At 35.2% G+C, this 18,140-nt stretch overlaps 1 protein-coding gene across 16 annotated transcripts in view; it reads right to left on the bottom strand.

The window, feature by feature from the left end:
* MYCBP2 (MYC binding protein 2) overlaps nucleotides 1-18,140 on the bottom strand; it is a 259,127-nt gene that overhangs the window by 30,862 nt on the left and 210,125 nt on the right. For 15 of the 16 annotated variants that reach the window (XM_072782680.1, XM_072782681.1, XM_072782682.1 and 12 more), the window contains 9 exons: nucleotides 17,580-17,749; nucleotides 16,384-16,628; nucleotides 14,188-14,355; nucleotides 9,568-9,725; nucleotides 8,448-8,647; nucleotides 7,464-7,613; nucleotides 3,938-4,098; nucleotides 2,796-2,952; nucleotides 2,390-2,614 (listed from right to left, as the gene is read on the bottom strand). In XM_072782680.1, the coding sequence (XP_072638781.1) occupies nucleotides 2,390-2,614; nucleotides 2,796-2,952; nucleotides 3,938-4,098; nucleotides 7,464-7,613; nucleotides 8,448-8,647; nucleotides 9,568-9,725; nucleotides 14,188-14,355; nucleotides 16,384-16,628; nucleotides 17,580-17,749 (1,634 nt within the window). The remainder of the gene's footprint in view (nucleotides 1-2,389; nucleotides 2,615-2,795; nucleotides 2,953-3,937; nucleotides 4,099-7,463; nucleotides 7,614-8,447; nucleotides 8,648-9,567; nucleotides 9,726-14,187; nucleotides 14,356-16,383; nucleotides 16,629-17,579; nucleotides 17,750-18,140) is intronic. The other variant, XM_072782690.1, reaches the window with a different exon arrangement.

Here is an 18,140-nt window from a genome sequence, read left to right as displayed (position 1 = left end):
TATTCCATATTCCTGTTCCTGAATTTACAACGATTTATGGCCTACCAATGTCACATTAACTCTTCTGCATGTCTGTCATCATTCTTCCTAACTGATCTCACTCCATCTGTTTGAACAACCACATTCTTACAATTCCAGTCTTCTCTTGTCTCGTTCTCACAAAGTCTACCTTCAGTCTCGATGGGCTTTGAAAGAGGAGCTTGGCATTCCCTTTTTTTTAATCCAAAGTCTAAAGATTTAAATTCTGTCATGAGACCTTTCGACACCTCTGTTTGTCACTCTTGTCCCACTCTCTCTGCAATAGTTTCATAGCTTCTGGAGGTAAAAGCAAGGTAGGTAGGTGGCTTAACCAACAAATACTTGTGAGTTGTCACAATGTATCCAGACTGCCTTACAGATTTTGAGAAGAATATATGAGAAGGATGAGTTCTATCCTTTTGAGATCCTTGCCACACTAGGGAAGGAACATTAACACATGAAAGAAATAATCCAACAGAAGTTCATTATCTTTAAGTACTGAAAACAATCATGCTGGTACTGGAGTAACTTTTACTCAAGGCACATCAAGAAATAGATTAGCACATTAATTCCTTGGAGAACTGCATACTTAGCTATACATCAGCTCTAGGCTGATGAAATTCAAACGACTGCTGTGTATAAGGCACTGGTGGCAGGTGGGCTGGGGACATTGACGTAAATAAGCCTCAAAGACACATGGCACTTAGAGGTTTCTTTTCTTTTCTTTTCTTTTTTTTTTTTTTTTTAAAGATTTTATTTATTTATTCATGAGAGACACAGAGAGAGAGAGAGAGGCAGAGACACAGGCAGAGGGAGAAGATGTGGGACTTGATCCCGGGTCTCTAGGATCACGCCCTGGGCTGAAAGCGGGCGCCAAACCGCTGAGCCACCCAGGCTGCCCAACTTAGAGGTTTCTTAAAAGGAAAGCAGATGTCAGATAATCTACTGGGCCTTTGAAAAAAGAATGTTGTGACAATTACTACCTAAAAGGGAAAAATGTCAAATTGATTTCAATCATTCCTCTAAGGCAGAGTATGTCCTGGCTTAAAATATACCAAGAATCAAAGGTAATATTGTATTAAACAGTAAATCCTAGCTAGAAAAATGTTTTGATTTCTTACACTTGACTTTCTAGTAAGGTAAGTAGTTTTACCAACTGAAACTCTTGGCTCTGAAGAGGAAAAAGCTTATGGCATATTAACTAAGCCCCCTTTTCTCATTCACTGCCAGATAACAGGAGTTGGGGGTGGCTGTGGATGGCAAGGAGTGTTGTGATAGCAGACTGGACTTCTGAGGTTGGCATTCCATCTGGGTTACCCAGGACCCAGCCTTACCACTGGCTTTTTCTGGAAAAGGAAATATGCGAATGGGATGGGAGAAGCCTGGCAATGGTCAAAGGAGATTTATTAATACTGTATCTGCTAGCAAGCCACACCCATTCTGAGGGAAAACTCTAAGGAGTACCCTTCCCTAGCAATGGAGGTAGAAGCATGTGAGTTTGGTGCCTTCTTCCTGGTTCAAGTAAACAGGATTCTATTTCCTTTGTTTACAGTCTTTTGTGAAGGAGTGCTTAATTCAGTTGAAAGATGTGAACAGGCTAGTGCTAGGAAAAATATAAATTATGATTATTCAGGTTAGTCTAGAAACCCCACCACCACTCTCATGACAGCTAAGGGTGAGGATTGGAAGCAGAGCTAATTACATGATAGGTCAAAGTGTATTAAGTGCAATCAGAGTAATAAAAAAGAACCTAGAGAAAGGAAAGAGTAATTTTTAAAAATATTTTTATTTATTTGTGAGAGAGAGAGAGAGAGAGAGAGAGAGATAAGTGACAGAGAGTATGAGCAGGGGGGAGAGTCTGAAGTCAGGCTCCCTGCTCAGCAAGGCCTTGGGGCTCAATCCCGGGACCCTGGGATCATGACTTGAGCCAAAGGCAGACATTTAACTGATGAAGCCACCCAGGCACCTGGGAAAGAGTAATTTTATAGAAGAGGTACTGGGAGAGGAGTTTTTTCTTGGTCTTTGAGATTTTGGGAGATTCTGATAGGTAGAGTTTAAGGGGAGGGCTTTCAGGTCAAGAGAAGAGCTTTAACAAGGGCATGCAGGCAGGCAGTTATAGGACAGACATTTATTCTGCTTAGTTGGAGTCATGGTGTATGTTTAATCACACCTCTTTTTAGAATTGGTCTTCCATAGTGCCCCTTGTCCTCTTAACTTGTTTTTACATTTAAGATTTATTTGGGAAATATAAAAATGTTGTTTGGTTGGTGAAGTTCCACATGGAAATCTTTTTGCTAAACTCAGAAATAAGAGGGCATGGTCACTGAGGGTCTGAAAAGAACTGATGAGCCACAAATTAAGTCTTTCTTACCCCGAGATCTCGGGAATTGTCCACATGGACAGATACATAGCGGGCATTGATTCCTTTTACACAGTTGATGGTGATGTTTTTAGTTTTGTTTTTATCTTCATCTCCTGATTCCCAAAAGGTTTCAGTAGAACCGTCTGTTAAACTGCCAATCATGGCAGGTCGGCTTGAAGTTTTTATGTCAACAATGCTGGTTAAGTCCTTTAAGCACATTACTATGCACAGTTCCTACCAGAAACAAATGTACATTATTACAACACTGAAGTGGATATCTTTCATGATAATAAAACAAACAAAACATGAGGTAAGAAACAAATGAGTCAAATTGATTAGGAGTAACTTGCAGTTTCTCCTTCTAAACACTGTTTAATGTTAGCAGGGTAACAGAGGAAAGTGGTAAATGACTGACCTGACTCATTGCTTCAAAGCCAGACTGTATACTGATGCTAAAACTTTCTTCACTATCTCCATCATCTGATTTTGACAAAATATTGTTAATGTGATGAAAGACATTACTCTGATGGAGGAACTGGTGATCAGACTGCTTGAATTTCAGACTCCAGCATCTAAAAATGTATAAGCAATGTATTAAATAATTCCTACTGAATTCCTTGGAAAAGCACTCTGTAGTTTCAAAAAATCTTAATGTTCTAGGTAAGAAATAGAAATGAAAAGAATCAGGGAATAATATCACTGCCTTTTTGTGAGAAATAAAGGTAATTTCTTTGGAACAAGATAGGATCTAAAGAAAGTTCACTCATTGTACATATAGAAAAATACATTTATGTATAAAGAAATTTGCTTCTGTAATCATGAAGATAAGGCTACAGAAGCAAAAATGGTAATCAATTTTGTAGATAGATAAGTGTTACCCCCGCTTATTATACTAATTCATCAGAGTATATATAATACAACCTGCACTTCAAAAATCTTGTGAGGAAGAAACAAAATCTCCCCTCTCCTGGTCTTATCATCAGGGCTATGGGTAGCCAAAAATCACTCTATCACCTTACAGGCTTATAAAAATCAGTGGAGCATTTATTTATACGTGTGGCTCCATATGTAGATTTGATAACAAGGTTCACAATGTTGAAGTAGTGTTAAAATTTTAGCAGGCTTAGACTTAAAGTAGGTGATGTTCTTCAAGGTGGTAGATTTAGGCTATCTTGTATATAAAACTAAGTTTCCATTTTTCTTAAAATTCTTTTCAATTCAAAATACTTTTTTGATTTGTTTCTGTGACTTCATTCTCCCTTTCCCTTTGTGACATTTAAGATTCTACTCTTGGGTAATGCTGAGACAAGTGACTTAGGGGTAGAAAAGGGAGGAAAACTGTCATAGACTGATAATTCAAAGCACTAAGAAGTGTACTAACCTCATTTTATAGAGGGGCAAACAGGTGGTGAGCTAAGGAGGATGATTCTAGATTATGACAGTAATGAGTGAAACACCATTCATACCATGTAGAGAGATTCTTTGTATCTCACTCTTTAAAAAAAAGTCTTTCGAGCATTTTGAGCTTTGAATACTACATAAAACCTCTTTTCTTACCTTAGGGCCATTTGCTGTAATGAACTGCCACTGGGTAGAGACATCATAAGATCAGAGATTGTTTGAAGTAAGCGGTGAAATGTGTGGGGTAAAGGATGAGCAGCTTCACCAGCAATCACTATATCTGAGAGTGGATGTTCGCATACTCTTGTGTCTTTCTCCTAAGACAGAAATTGAAAGCAAGCTGATTCAGTCTGTATGCTGGAAAGAAATATCCCCCCACACAAAAAATTATGCATACTTGAAAGTATATATACTGTAAAGATAGTTATGTAACAGAAATGTAAATAACAAAACCAAATCATACCCAAAACATACATAATTATGTTTGTGTTATATTTTAGGGAAAAAGTGATAAGATCATTTATAAAAAAAATCACCAAATGAATATGGTATCTGTATCGATTCTGGTGTGCTCACAAATCTACTAACAGGGTGACTCTATGTGTGTATGCAGAAACTGAGCCTACAGCAGCCCGGGTGGCTCAGTGGTTTAGCGCTGCCTTCAGCCCAGGGCGTGATCCTGGAGAACCGGGATCGAGTCCCACGTCAGGCTCCCTGCATGGAGCCTGCTTCTCCCTCTGCCTGTGTCTCTGCCTCTCTCCCTCTGTTTCTCATGAATAAATAAATAAAATCTTAAAAAAAAAAACAAAACTGAGCCTCATTCAAACTGCTGATCCACAGAGTTTATTATGCAGGAATATTTAGTTTTTAGTTGGTGTTTGTCCAGTACATCTTTTTCTAAACTACTTTTAATCTTCCTGTACCTTTATGTTTTAGATGTGATGCTTATGAATAGCATCTACGTTTTGTTTTTTCATCTATTCTGACAATTTTTATCCTTTATTTATTTATTTGAGAGTGAGAGAGAGAGCATGAGCAGTGGGGAAAGGCAAAGGAAGAGGAAGAAGCAGACTCCCGCTGAACAGGGAGCCTGATGTGGGGCTCAGTCTCAGGACCCCAGGATTATGACCTGAGCCAAAGGCAGATACCCAACCAACTAAGCCACCCAGGTGCCCCTTATTTATTTTTTATTTCATTTCTATAAAAAATTTGTTAACATATAATGTATTATTGGTTTCAAAGGTAGAAGTCAGTGACTCATCAGTCTTATATAGTACCCAGTGCTCATTACATCACATTCCCTCCTCAATGTTCATCACCCAGTTACCCTGTGCCCCCACACACCTCTCCTCCAGTGACCCTCAGATTGTTTCCTATGATTAAGAGTCTTGGATGGTTTGTCTCCCTCTCTGATTTCATGCTTTTTTTCCTCTCTTGCCCCATGGTCCTCTGTTGTGTTTCTTAAATTCCACATGAGTGAGCTCAGTTGCCCAACCGAGCCACCCAGGCACCCTAATTTTTGTCTTTTAAATAGAAGATTTAGTCTTTCTTATCTGCACTTATTTCTAATATGTTATTTTCTATTTGCACCGCTTTTTCTATTTTATTTTCTCTCCTGGGAGGGAGGGTAGAGTTTATTTTTTTCTCATTTCTCTATGAGTTTGCAAATTATACACTCCTTTTCTTTTCTTATCTCTTTTCTTTTCTTTTTTCTTTTTCTTCCTTCTCCCCTCCCTTCCCCTCCCTTCCCCTCCCCTCCCCTCTCCTCTCCTCTCCTCTCCTCTCCTCTCCTCTCCTCTCCTCTCCTCTCCTCTCCTCTCCTCTCCTTTCCTTTCCTTTTTTTGTCATCTCCATACCTAATGTGGGGCTGGAACTCACAACCCCAAGATCAAGAGTCACACACTCCATAGACTGAGCCAGTCAGGTGCCCCCGATACTCTCTCTATTCTTTGTGTAGTGACACACATGTATCACAATCTAATCAAAATCATTATCAATCCATGGAACACTAACACCAATCTCCTGCTTCCTGATATATATGGTACTGCTGAGTGTACTTTGGCACTAAGTTTTAAAAATCACTCCCATTACACATTATCACTTTTTATATAGTCTTTGTTAAGATGTAACACTTTCTTTTCTTTTCATTCTCGGATCTTCCATGTGAGAACTCCTATTATAACTGAAGCACATTACAATTTTCCTTGGTAACAGTCTATTTGTGGCAATCCCTCTGTTTATTTTTGAAAATATCTTTATTTTGCCCTCTTCAAAGATAGATTCACTGGATTGACAGTTATTTTTTCTCAGCACATTGAAAATATCAATTGATTGCCTTTTAAAAAAAGTTGTCTTATAACTTGCAATATTGTTACTGAAAATTTAGCTGTCATCCTCACTGTCCCTACTTTAAGTGTAATTTTTTCCTCTGTGGCTGCTTTAAAGACCTGCTCTTTGTTTTGATTGTTCAGATAATTTACTATGATTTGCCCACCATGATTTCTTTTTCCTTATTCTGCCTAGGGTTCACTGGGCTTCCTGATTCAATGCATTGTCATTTGTAATCAATTCTGGACAATTCTCAGGTAGCAACTCTTTAGTGCCTGGAACTCCAATTAGATAAATGTCACATTTTGTCATATTTTTTACTTTTTTTAAGCAACTCATTTTTTAATCTCCCATTTCTGTTTTATTCTGGATGATTTCAAGTCTCTTTTACAGTTCACCAATTTTTTTACTAATTTGCTGTAAATCTCAGAGCTGATTTTTTTTGTTCACTGCTTTTATTCTAACATTAATTATTCTAGTAATACATAATTCTTACATGTTATTTAGTTTTTTCATATTTGTTACTTATATTTCTTACATTATATTTTAAAGTTTATTTCTTTTAAATACATTAAACATAGCTATACTATATATATACAAACACACACAAACACACACACAGAGATAATTACAACCACTGAAGTTGCTGAAGATTTATTTCTGCTGCTTGTTGTTTCTACTAGTTCTCCCTCATGGTACTTTGTTTCCTTTTGAGTTTTAAGAATTTGGCTATGATAATGTTGCTTGATATCCTTGGAAGTTTATCATAAAATATCAAGCACCTAACTTTAGAATGCCTGCAAGTGAATTAAATGCTGTCTAGTTTACTGTTTCCCTTTACAGATATGGAAATGAAGCCCACAGTCACACTGGTACAGAGGTGGAAATGGGCTAACACCCAGGTTTCCAGGTTCCTAGTCAATGCTTTTTCATTATGCAGGTTGCTTCCTATAAATCCAGTCCTTTCATTTTTAAATTTCATATGGCTACACAGTACACTTTTTACTCTCTGCCAACTTACAGCAGTGTTGTGAAGTAGACAGATCTTCCATAGGATAATGTTGCCCTGTTTATCTGTATTATTTAGTATTTTAATAGTGTGTATCTTTCGGTTCATTGCTTCACGACAATAATGTTTAGTGAGAAATCAGAACTGAATGACCTCATTTTTGCTAGAGAGAAAACTTTCACTAAGTAGAGTGAATATGTTGCTCATAGAATTTAAATTTTATTCTTGCCTTTAGGTTATATAGTCTGTGAATGAGCTCATGCATATTATTGTATTATCTGAAGGTGGTTCTACTCTTCTATAAAAATATGGACAATTAAAAAAAAAACCCAAAATCTCATTTACTTGTTCTGCATTTTCTTTGTTTGTTTTATTTTCCTCATCCTCTTCTTCCTCTGGTTCCACTGGAGCAGGAGTTAATGATGCCACAAAATGCCACAGAATATCATGTAGAGAAGTCGTTTGGATGACATTACATAGAAGCCAGTTGAAAGCCTGATTAAATGATGGTTAAATGAGTCAAAGATGAAAAGAAAACATGTGAGTAAACATGCTTCTAAGTAAGAAAAAAAAATACCTCCATGGACCAAATGTTTCAAGAAAAGATAATAAAAACATCTGACCTTTACTTCATTACAAACACACTAAACTTGAAATAGTCAATAATTTTGGTCCCAATTAAAAACTTCAGGGAAAATAATACTTATGAAACGCAATACAGAAATATTTTTTCAAACTACCTTTTATTTCAAAAGTTCATATTAATTTTTTGAAGCACATTTTTTCCCAACTTGCATTTAGGATAACACAGAATATGTTTCTGAAGTTTTATACAAGCTACCATATACTTAAACACATTTATATTGTTCCCATAATCAATGAAGTGCAGGTTATTTATTATACACATGACAAAGATTTACTATATATAAAAATGACATATAGCAACCTTATCATTTCTTAACAGACTCAGAAAAGTTATTATTGTTAAATTTATAACTCAAAAGCCCTATTTGTCATCTCTTTTTCATGATACTTCTAACTGAAATGACATCGTATTACAAAAAGCTTCTTTTAAAAAAGATACCAACAGGATTCAAACAATAAAGTAGTGTATAAATAAATTTCTTTAGTGTTTAAATATGGATCTTTAAATTCATTTATATTCATATACTGAAGAGTTTCATTTTGATGTGAACATTTGATATTTCTGATTGGCTAATGTCTCTTAATTTTTTGAAATTCCTGTTGAGTAGAAAAGGAAGTAACATTAAAGACAATCAACTGATTTGTATGATCAATGAATCAACAACCCCATGAATGTATTCATACCTCCATAGCAAAAACTCGGCAAGCAGATTTCCTTAGGGCCTGTTTCATTGCTATTTCAAGACCTTCCAGATCATGATGTTGTATGACAAAAGCTAAAACTGGCCATTGGAAATTTCGTTCTCCTTTGGAAAGAGAGCTGTGGGCTGAGATTAGCCGGGAAAGCTCAGGAGATGGATGTCGTAAGAGGGAAGAACCAACTTCTATTTATAAAAAAAAAAAAAAAAAAAAAATTAGGTTTCATAAACAATACATGCAATTAACATATTTGAGATGATATTAAAAATAATAGTATCTAGCTTATTTAGTATAGGGTCTTCGGTTTTTTTGTTTTGTTTTTACATGTGACACAAATCATAACCAAATCAATTTTTACTGAGGCTGAGAAAGATTAAGTTTTTTACTTTCCTAAAAAGATTTAGCTATTAAGTTGTCGAACTGTTTTTGAATCTAGACCTGAATCTAAAGTTCATGCTTCCTAAAACACTCTAAAAACTAAGTGTTGATTTATTTTCCCTAAATGGAATCTATATAAGATATATAATCACTTGTTTATAAATATTAGACCAGATCTTCATTTTAGTTAAATGGGCTACCTCATAAATCACCATATTATCTTTTTCTCTTGGATTTCTTTTATTCTTGACACAGAATCAAGCAGTTCTAATTAGGGGCTACTGATAACAACTAGTCCAGCTTATGTAATAACTTTTTTATTAAGAGCTACTCATATCCCCACATTATCTATTCAAAGTGGAAGTAGCTCCAAGTGTTATAAGCTTCTATTAGGAATGAGAATATAATCATGAAAGTCTAAGTAATTGAAACTACTAGTCCACTGAAACTTAGTAGAAGGGATAATGGAAGTAACATTTGGCTTAGATACCTAGCAGGTAAGATTTAAAGGTCAATTTATTTTTGAATTATCACTGGATGGTCTCTAGGTGTCTCTTCCAACTGAGATGCAAAATTTAAACAGATATACTTTTAGGTGTGTCACATAAAAGGAATGTCAACCACAATTTTAAATTAATCCATTTCCTTACAAAAACTAAATTTTACAAAATACCTGCAAATAAAACCATTTGGACAACACAATCTTCCTTTTCATCTTTATACTTACCAGTGTCCCCACTGTTAACTCTTCTTCTAGGAATGGCTTTAACTCGTGCAGGTAAAATGGAGTGTTGCTTATCATACTCAGAAGCAACAACTGAGTATGATCTTTGGAAGACAGTTCTCTTTGCAAGATCAGTATCAGTTATGGGACTAGTTTCCAAACTGCAGACAGAACATGATGATAGATAGAAATTTAGGAGAAAAAGTGAATAAAGGGAAACTATATTTAATTTATACCAGTGTAGTCAAATATATGAACCTATATCTCATGTGGAAACACAAAAATTCAAAGCCAACTTGACAATTTTTCCTTAAATCACAATTTCCTCTTTCCAAAAGCAGTAACATTTTGATTGATTTCAGAACCTGTGCCTTAAAACTTTTGGTTTTCTTAAATCTACTCTGCATTTTTAAATGCAAAAAAAAAAAACAAAAACATTAAATATTCTCAACTCCTTTCAGAATCAAAAGCATTGTGGTGGAAGTTATGTCATGATATTCAGGAAACCCAGACAGATATATGCATAAGAGCATGGAAGAGAAAGATTATAGATATATACATACATAATAAATTGGAAAGTGAAACAGTACAATGTTCATTCTGTACTTGAGTTTTCTATTAGGTTTCTCATTCTTGGGAAGTGCTGCCCACAGCCCTTTCTAGAGTATGGCCACACTAAGAGCAATGAGAAGTAAGAAACTGATTTTTGGCATAGAGTTATATTATACTGACATTCTAGAAGAAACTAAAATTTTTCTATTTACTATAGCAACATTAAAAAATACTTGAAAAGTTATTAATATGGTTATATTCTTTTACTGAGGCATTTTATAAAAAAGGGAAATTCCTTACTTTCTCTCTAGGACAAATTTACAAACTATTCTTTTCATGTATTCTTTTTTCCGTTATTTCATTCCATATAGGGACAGTTTTGCTCACCATGAGTTCTGGATTTCTTTTCCATCATGCAAGCCAGGTTTGAACTCATAAATTTGTCAGTCAAGCTTATACATTTTCTAGGAAGTAGTTAACTCCCTGGCTGTTTATCTTACACACCACCTCTCTAAGCATATATACATTTTTGTTTGCACAGGCTATAAATAACTGCATAGAATTCATGGGGGTAAATATGCCTACTGGATGTCAGATTGAGCCAATAGGTTCCAGAATGACCAGAGAGCATATGGATACATTAATTTAATTCACTTTATTTTATTCTTTGAAGATTGTATTTATTTGAAAGAAAGAAAGAGAGAGCACAAGCAGGGAGGAGGAGCAGAGGGAAAGGGAGAAGTAAACTCCTTGCTGAGCAGGGAGCACTACATGGGACTCGATCCCAGGACCTAGAGATCATGACCTGAGACAAAGGCAGATGCTTAACCAACTGAGCCACCCAGGCACCTTTAATTCACTTTATAAATGGTGTTACTATAAAACTCAAGACAGTTGTGCTTTTAGAGGAAGTTTATCCATCAACTTGAAAAAAAAAAAAAACATTGTTATACAACCTAAAACGACTTGTTCTTATAAAATTGGTCATGTTTGAAAAAAAAAATTCAAGCAACACAAGAAAGCCAAAAGGAAGCAAAGATGACCATCACAACTTTGGCTACTTTGCATCAGATAATCCCCTGTTGTGGGGGGCTGTCTTGTGTACTGTAGAGTGTTTAGCAATATTCTTGACCTTTCCACACTAAGATGCCTATAGAACTAGCCCAGTTATGACAAACAAGGATGTTTTCAAACACTGCCAGATGTCACCTATGAGGCAAAACCACCTTCTACCCTCCCCCACTGAAAACCACTGATTTAATGGAGTCATTATTCATGATTTTTTTGTAATAGCTTGGGTTTGTCACAACTTTTTAACAAAACAGCTCAAAGATGCTGTATTCCGTGAATTACTATATGCTTGCCAAGTCTCAACCTGGCTGAATATAAAACACCTGAGTTATTGTTTTTCATTTAAGATTTTATGAAAATAACCCTTATGTTTAAAGTATATAGTCTTTTAAATGTGTTTTTTATAATATGCATTTATTTGATTAATGCCTTATTTGGTTCTAAGATTCTCGAGATATTTTATAATTTCAGTATATCTGATTAACTGGGTAAACCTTCCAAAGTAGTATTTTCTTTCTTCTGAAGCTTTAGAGATATTGTTTCACATTTTTTCTTTCATTCAGAGTTGTGCAACAGAAGTCTGAGTTCAGACTAACTTTTCCTTTTGCAAGATGACTTCTTTTCCTCTGCTCGGATATTTGAAAAGTTCTTACAGGTTTTTCCCTTGGAATTTCTGTAACTTAAGCTATTTTTTTAAGTTCAGCTATTCTTCACAGTCACCTCCTATAAAAATTGCCTTTTAATCTGGATTCAATATTTTATTATTTGGGAATTTTTTTTCTTAGTTTTAGATACATTTTCAAATATATTGGTTGGTTTGAAAATACCAATTATTCTCATGTTGTATTGTTCTGTTTCCACACCTGTTATCTTCATTCTAACTGCTATAATTTCTTTACCCTTTTACTCTTTACTCACTGTGATTATTTCAGATTTTTCCTTTATGTCAATCATTCAATTTACTATTCTAAACATTTTAATTTATTAGTCTTATAATGGTGTTGATTTGGTCTTCACTGTGTCTTGGCAGCTCTGTGATATATCCTTTTAACACATTCTGTTTTTTATTTCATTCTCCCATTGTTTCATTAAATATATGTCATTATCAAATTTTTCAGTACAGCAGAATACAAACAGAAATGTTCTTTTCTTCCTTGAGAGAGTTTTCCTTCAGATTGGGTTCTTCATCTGACTTTCATGACATACTATTTATTTTCCTTTTGATAATATTTTAAAGTAAGCAGCTCTGTCTGGGTCTTTTGTTTTGATGAAGTATCAGTGGATTTCCCTAGAAATCATTTTCCACACTATTTGACACCTGCTTTTTTTCCCCTTCTAGAGAGAACTTGAAATTCTATTGAATATTCTATACCAGGAACATTACACTGAGATGAGTATCTATCCTCTTTCTGTGGCAGTATTCCCTGGCACTTTGGATTGTTGCTTCACTTCAGCATTGAACTGTGGGAAATAAGTTTCCCTAGATGTCCACTTTCTTCTGTGACACTAGTGATGAACTGAGGGCTTCTACATTAGATGATTTTATCTTGACTATGATATTCATGATACACAGAATATTCTATGATATTCCAAGATACATGGAAACTTCTTTTCACTGTCTTTATCTAGAAGTTTATGCCACTTTATTTTAATCCTAAAGGGTAACAACAATCCAATGAATCACATTTATCAGACTAGTCTCAAAATGGTTTCTAACTCTTAAAAAAAATCTCCCTCCTTTAGAGATACTTTATTATCTTTATTTTTTATTTTTTTTAAATTTTTATTTATTTATGATAGTCACAAAGAGAGAGAGAGAGAGAGAGAGAGAGGCAGAGACATAGACAGAGGGAGAAGCAGGCTCCATGCACCGGGAGCCCGATATGGGATTCGATCCTGGGTCTCCAGGACCGCGCCCTGGGCCAAAGGCAGGCGCTAAACCGCTGCGCCACCCATGGATCCCCTTTTTTATCTTTAAAGATATAAAAGGCTATCCTTTATTCTTTGTAGAAAATTTTATTGATTTTTACTCTTTGTAGAAAATTTTAAAAGCAGCTCAAGAATAACTGATGAATAATCCACACAGTTGGGTGGAAATGTTGCAAGTATTTTTGATGTAAAAATACTAATTTGGATATATGAGTTCTATTGTGTGTATTAAAATAGCTGTTATATTATTAGCTTATAATTATAACTGCATAGTATTAACACAGTGGCATATCTTAGCAAGCAGCACGTTTTTTCTCATTTATAGCAAATTTCTTCCTTTCCAATGATAATGTGTCTGCAATTACTCATGCCTGATATCTTGATGCTATCCTAAACGTATCTTTTCAATTACCCAGTTAGCCAAGAAGCCCCATTGGTATTTACTAGAAAATATTTTTTATCTATTTTTTTTAATAATCATTGTCAACATAATTCAACTCCACACAGTGAAAATCTTTGACTAAATTTATAAGCTCCCCAATTGACACTGTGAGACTATCTTTGCATTTTTATCCTGAAGTTCCTCCTCCAAAAAGTCCTAGTGGTACCCTAATTCCCTCTGCATTATATTTATATGTTTTCATTCAGTTTAAGGAGGTCTTTACACTGATACTACCACCATACCTAAGTGGGTGGTAGATTGTATGCAATAATCTGGTAAATTCAAGATTTCTTTTTGGTGCTTTGAAACCATGAAACTTTCTCTAAGCACTGCCTCAAAGTGACTTTTCTCTAGTCTGATTTATTACAGCACTAAATGATACAATATCATATAATGGAATCCTTCATTATTACTTCATTACTTGGTCTTTTCTTTCCAACTACTCTGCCTCTGCCTTATTCATGTATGTATGCTTTTTTCTTACTGCTCTAATACTTAGCAGTGCTGACTCATTGTCCTTCTGGAGATGGAAGGATATACAAAAGAACTTCAAAAGACTTCTTTTCTTGTTCAAAGTCTTTCTCCCACCAAATACTGGCTATTCAACAGAGACGAGAGAATTGAAATACCTTGGTGGCATAGACTTCATATTGCTCTCTGGCTCTTCAAATACATTAGGACTTGCATCAGGGGTTACAGATATGTACGGGGCAGGTACAGATGTTGAACGTAGATATCTCATTTCATCCTGGAATAGGTTGTCATCTTGATAGCCCACAAAATTTTCATGATGATGCCTGCATTAAATCAAACCCAGTAGCTTCAAGTACGATGGCACCATACTTTTCATTTTTAATCTCTTTTATAACAGTAAAGCAGCACATGTAATTCAAATAGGGTGAAGTACTAAAATACTCATAGATGTCAGTAGGAGGAAATAAAAGTCTGACAACTTCACACATCAATATTCCTGGTACCACAAACATTTCAAATCCAAAATTGAACTCATTTTCTTTTATTTTGAGAACTTTTCCATCCTTGAGTTTTCGAGTGATCCCACCAACTACCCAGGTGCCTAGGTTGGTGTTGTGGTAGGCCTAGACCTCAACTGTGACCAGCTGTGATCACTCAGCCCTGTGAATACTAGGTTTCTTCTCTTCTGACTCCCCATCATCACTGCCCTGGTTCAGGCTCATGTTTCTTGCATGGACTATTTAAATATAATCGGTCACCTTTTTTGGTAGGAACATATGTAAGAATCAAATGTTCCATGGAGTGGGGTGGGTGTGGGTGTCCATTCCCCAGAGGGCTAAAAATATAAAATCCATAATTATGGTAGGGTGGCATTTTTTTTAACATGTTTTACAATTTGATTCTTTCCTTTTCAAACTGGAACAAAGAGTTATTAGCCTAAGTTTACTAAGTGGTCTGACTGAAGATAAAGATTTGTTGCATTTGGCACACTTAACGATTTCTACCCTGGTCTCCAATGTATTTAGTATCATATTCTCATTTTGTTTCCTATTCATTTTATTAAAGTACAAGGCACAAAATTAAAAAAAATATATATATATATATAATTTTGCTATAGAGAGGACAACACTACCATAATAAAACTGTTGGCTGGCAAGCTATTCCTGTAGGCAATTTCCAGAAATCTTCATTTGACAGCTCTTGAAAAAAGTCTGAATTTGGTATATCAAAGGCTGTTTATAATGCCAGTGTATAATGTATGGAAGTATAGGCTGTACAACTCAAGCTCAATATAGGAAAATAGTATACTATTAACAGGCTTCCTCCACTTTCAGTTATATCCTTTATGAAGTTTCCATGTTCGAAGCAGAGTAATCTTCTAACTGCAAATCAGTTTATGCATTTCCCTGTTTAATATTCCTTAACTGTTTTCCCTGTATATGGGATAAAATCCAAACTTAGCATGGGCTATAGGGCCCCACAATACTTGGCCTTAGGTAACTATTTCTAGGGCATTTCATATGTTTCTCCCAGTGGCCAATGCTTTAACCAGCCTGATTCCTTAAACATGTAATGCTATTTCACATTTGTCTTCACACATGTGCTTTACTCTGTGAGGAACTGCTATCTTCCATCACCTAGTTGATTGATTTCTATTGATCTTTCAAGACTGCTAAAGTGTCAGATCCTCTGGGAACCTTTCCTGATTTCCTTGGAAAGATTCAGGTACTCTCCATCCTTTATGCTCTAACAGCATTGTATGCATACTTCTATTACAGAACTTCCTCATAAACATTTTCAATGTTTCCTTTACAGGTCTGTCTTACCACCAGAGTGTAAGCATGTGGAAGTAAGGATTTTATTATATTCATCTTGGTGTCTTCAAGTTCTAAACAAAGTTGGTAATCAGCTAACTAACATTTAAATGCTAACAGAATGAAAAATTTAAAAAAATGAAAGATTTCAATAGCAAATTGTTTCTTTCCACTTTAGCCTTTCCAACTATCAATAGACTGAAGTCAGCTTTCCAAAAGTAAAAGATAGCTGAAGTCTTAGTTTCTAAGATATTTTGTATTAATAATACAAACTGATAGAATATTTACATGAGTTTTTAAATACTTACTACCATAAAATATGTACCCTACCGGTTATATATCGGTCAAGGCAACTCACAAAGTAAATTCCCAGAGATCTCTTTATTGTACACAAAAGGTAATGTAGTGTGGGTATTCAGAGCATGATATTAATCAACAATGGCTATCAATCCCAAGTGATTAAAAAAAAAAAAAAAAAAACAACCAGCAAGTTATAGGTAAAAAAAAAAACAAAAAACAACCAGCAAGTTATATTACCTAGCTAATGTCTGCAGGTAGAGACAAGGCATTTTAACGGGAAGATCCTCAGAAATGCCCTCTTTCACGCTGGGAAGATGAGACTGAAATGGCTTTGCAGGATGGTAACACAGAATGCTTGGCTCCGCTGCACTGCTCAGCGACAGTAGGAAGAGCGCATTTGCTTTAATCACTTGGTGAGCTTCCATAGTGGGCAAGGCACGAGGAGTCTTGACTTGCATTGGCTTCCTCCTGGATTGTTTGACCTGCCAAAAAAACCTCCATAGTGATCTTTTCCTACTTATATTCAAAATTTAAATTTCCTAACCTAAATACTGTGAGTTTCTCATAGAAATTATTAAACACTTATAGAACTATTTTAAAATAATAATGATTACCAAAAGTAACATTCACTTTTTGCTTTTTCTGAACTGTCTGAAATTATTTATTTATTTATTTTAAAGATTTACTTATTTAATGATAGACATAGAGAGAGAGAGAGAGAGAGAGAGAGAGAGGCAGAGACACAGGAGGAGGGAGAAGCAGGCTCCATGGCGAGAGCCCGATGCAGGACTCAATCCCAGGACTCCAGGATCGTGCCCTGGGCCAAAGGTAAGCGCCAAACCGCTGAGCCACCCAGGGATCCCTGAAATTATTTTATTTTGAACATAAACTATTTTTCTTTCCTTGGGGGGGGGGAACCCAAACACCTAACTATAAAATGTAATTTTATAAAGAGTAAATTGTGTGTGTGTGTGTGTGTGTGTATGTGCATGTGTTTGGCAAAATTTTTAGTTAGATGTGCCTCTAGTTCCCATGACACCTATAACATAGTTAAAGGTAAAGAAAAAGAGGAGATAGGGAGTAGAAAATAGAAAAGGAAAAGGGAAGAAAAGAAGAGTTCAGATAAAGGTGAAGAGGGAAAGCTATGTATATGTGTAGAATAGCACACCATTAATAATAAAGAATTACATAGTAAACATTGTAAGGTATATGTGCCACATGTTAGTTGTTCTGTATTATCCTGATAGAATTTGCTTTTGTAATTAAAAATAACTAACCTAGTACAAATATTAAACTTGTATATTATTACTATTATAAAAACTGATCTTTAACATCAATTCTGTAGAGTTATCTAATATTGTATGATGATAAACAGCGATTTTATAAGATTTATTCTTATTACTAACAGTATAGCCAGAACAGAATAAAAATACCTTCTCCCTTGCAGCAGCCTGTTTTTCACGGAGGTATTTTTCTCTACAGCGATCACATACCAGATACCAAGTGCTTCCTCCAATGCCCCCATCACCACAGTTACCAGCCCATCCTCCACAAAAATGCCCAATGCTATTGTAACCTTGTCCACCAGCATACCGGCCACAACCTAGAAACAAAAGCAAAAATAACAGTTTAAGTGTCCTTAGCAATCTGATCCTTGACACTTACCCATGAGTGATGATTTACTTTCCCAAAGTAAGCAAAATACTTAATCAAGTATTTAACTTTTCTTTTCAGGCTATTAACTGCATTAGAAAAATTGCATGCTTGTCCAAAACTAACCAATTAAATGATGCCTGAAATATTGGAGATACTCTATACAGGCAGAAAAAAAAAAGAAAGATATAGGTACATTTAGATTATTGACATATGCCAATAAGATTGGACAAAACGTGTAAACATTCAGTAAGAATGATATATTTTAAGGAACCACATATTTTATAAAACATTTCAGGTGTAGTATGTAAAAAGAAAAAAATTAACAAAATTCATAACAG

This window comes from Canis lupus, chromosome 17, assembly GCF_048164855.1.
Source record: "Canis lupus baileyi chromosome 17, mCanLup2.hap1, whole genome shotgun sequence".
NCBI lineage: Eukaryota > Metazoa > Chordata > Mammalia > Carnivora > Canidae > Canis > Canis lupus.
Note: the sequence above shows the minus strand (reverse complement) of the source record. Positions and strands in the feature narration are given on the sequence as shown.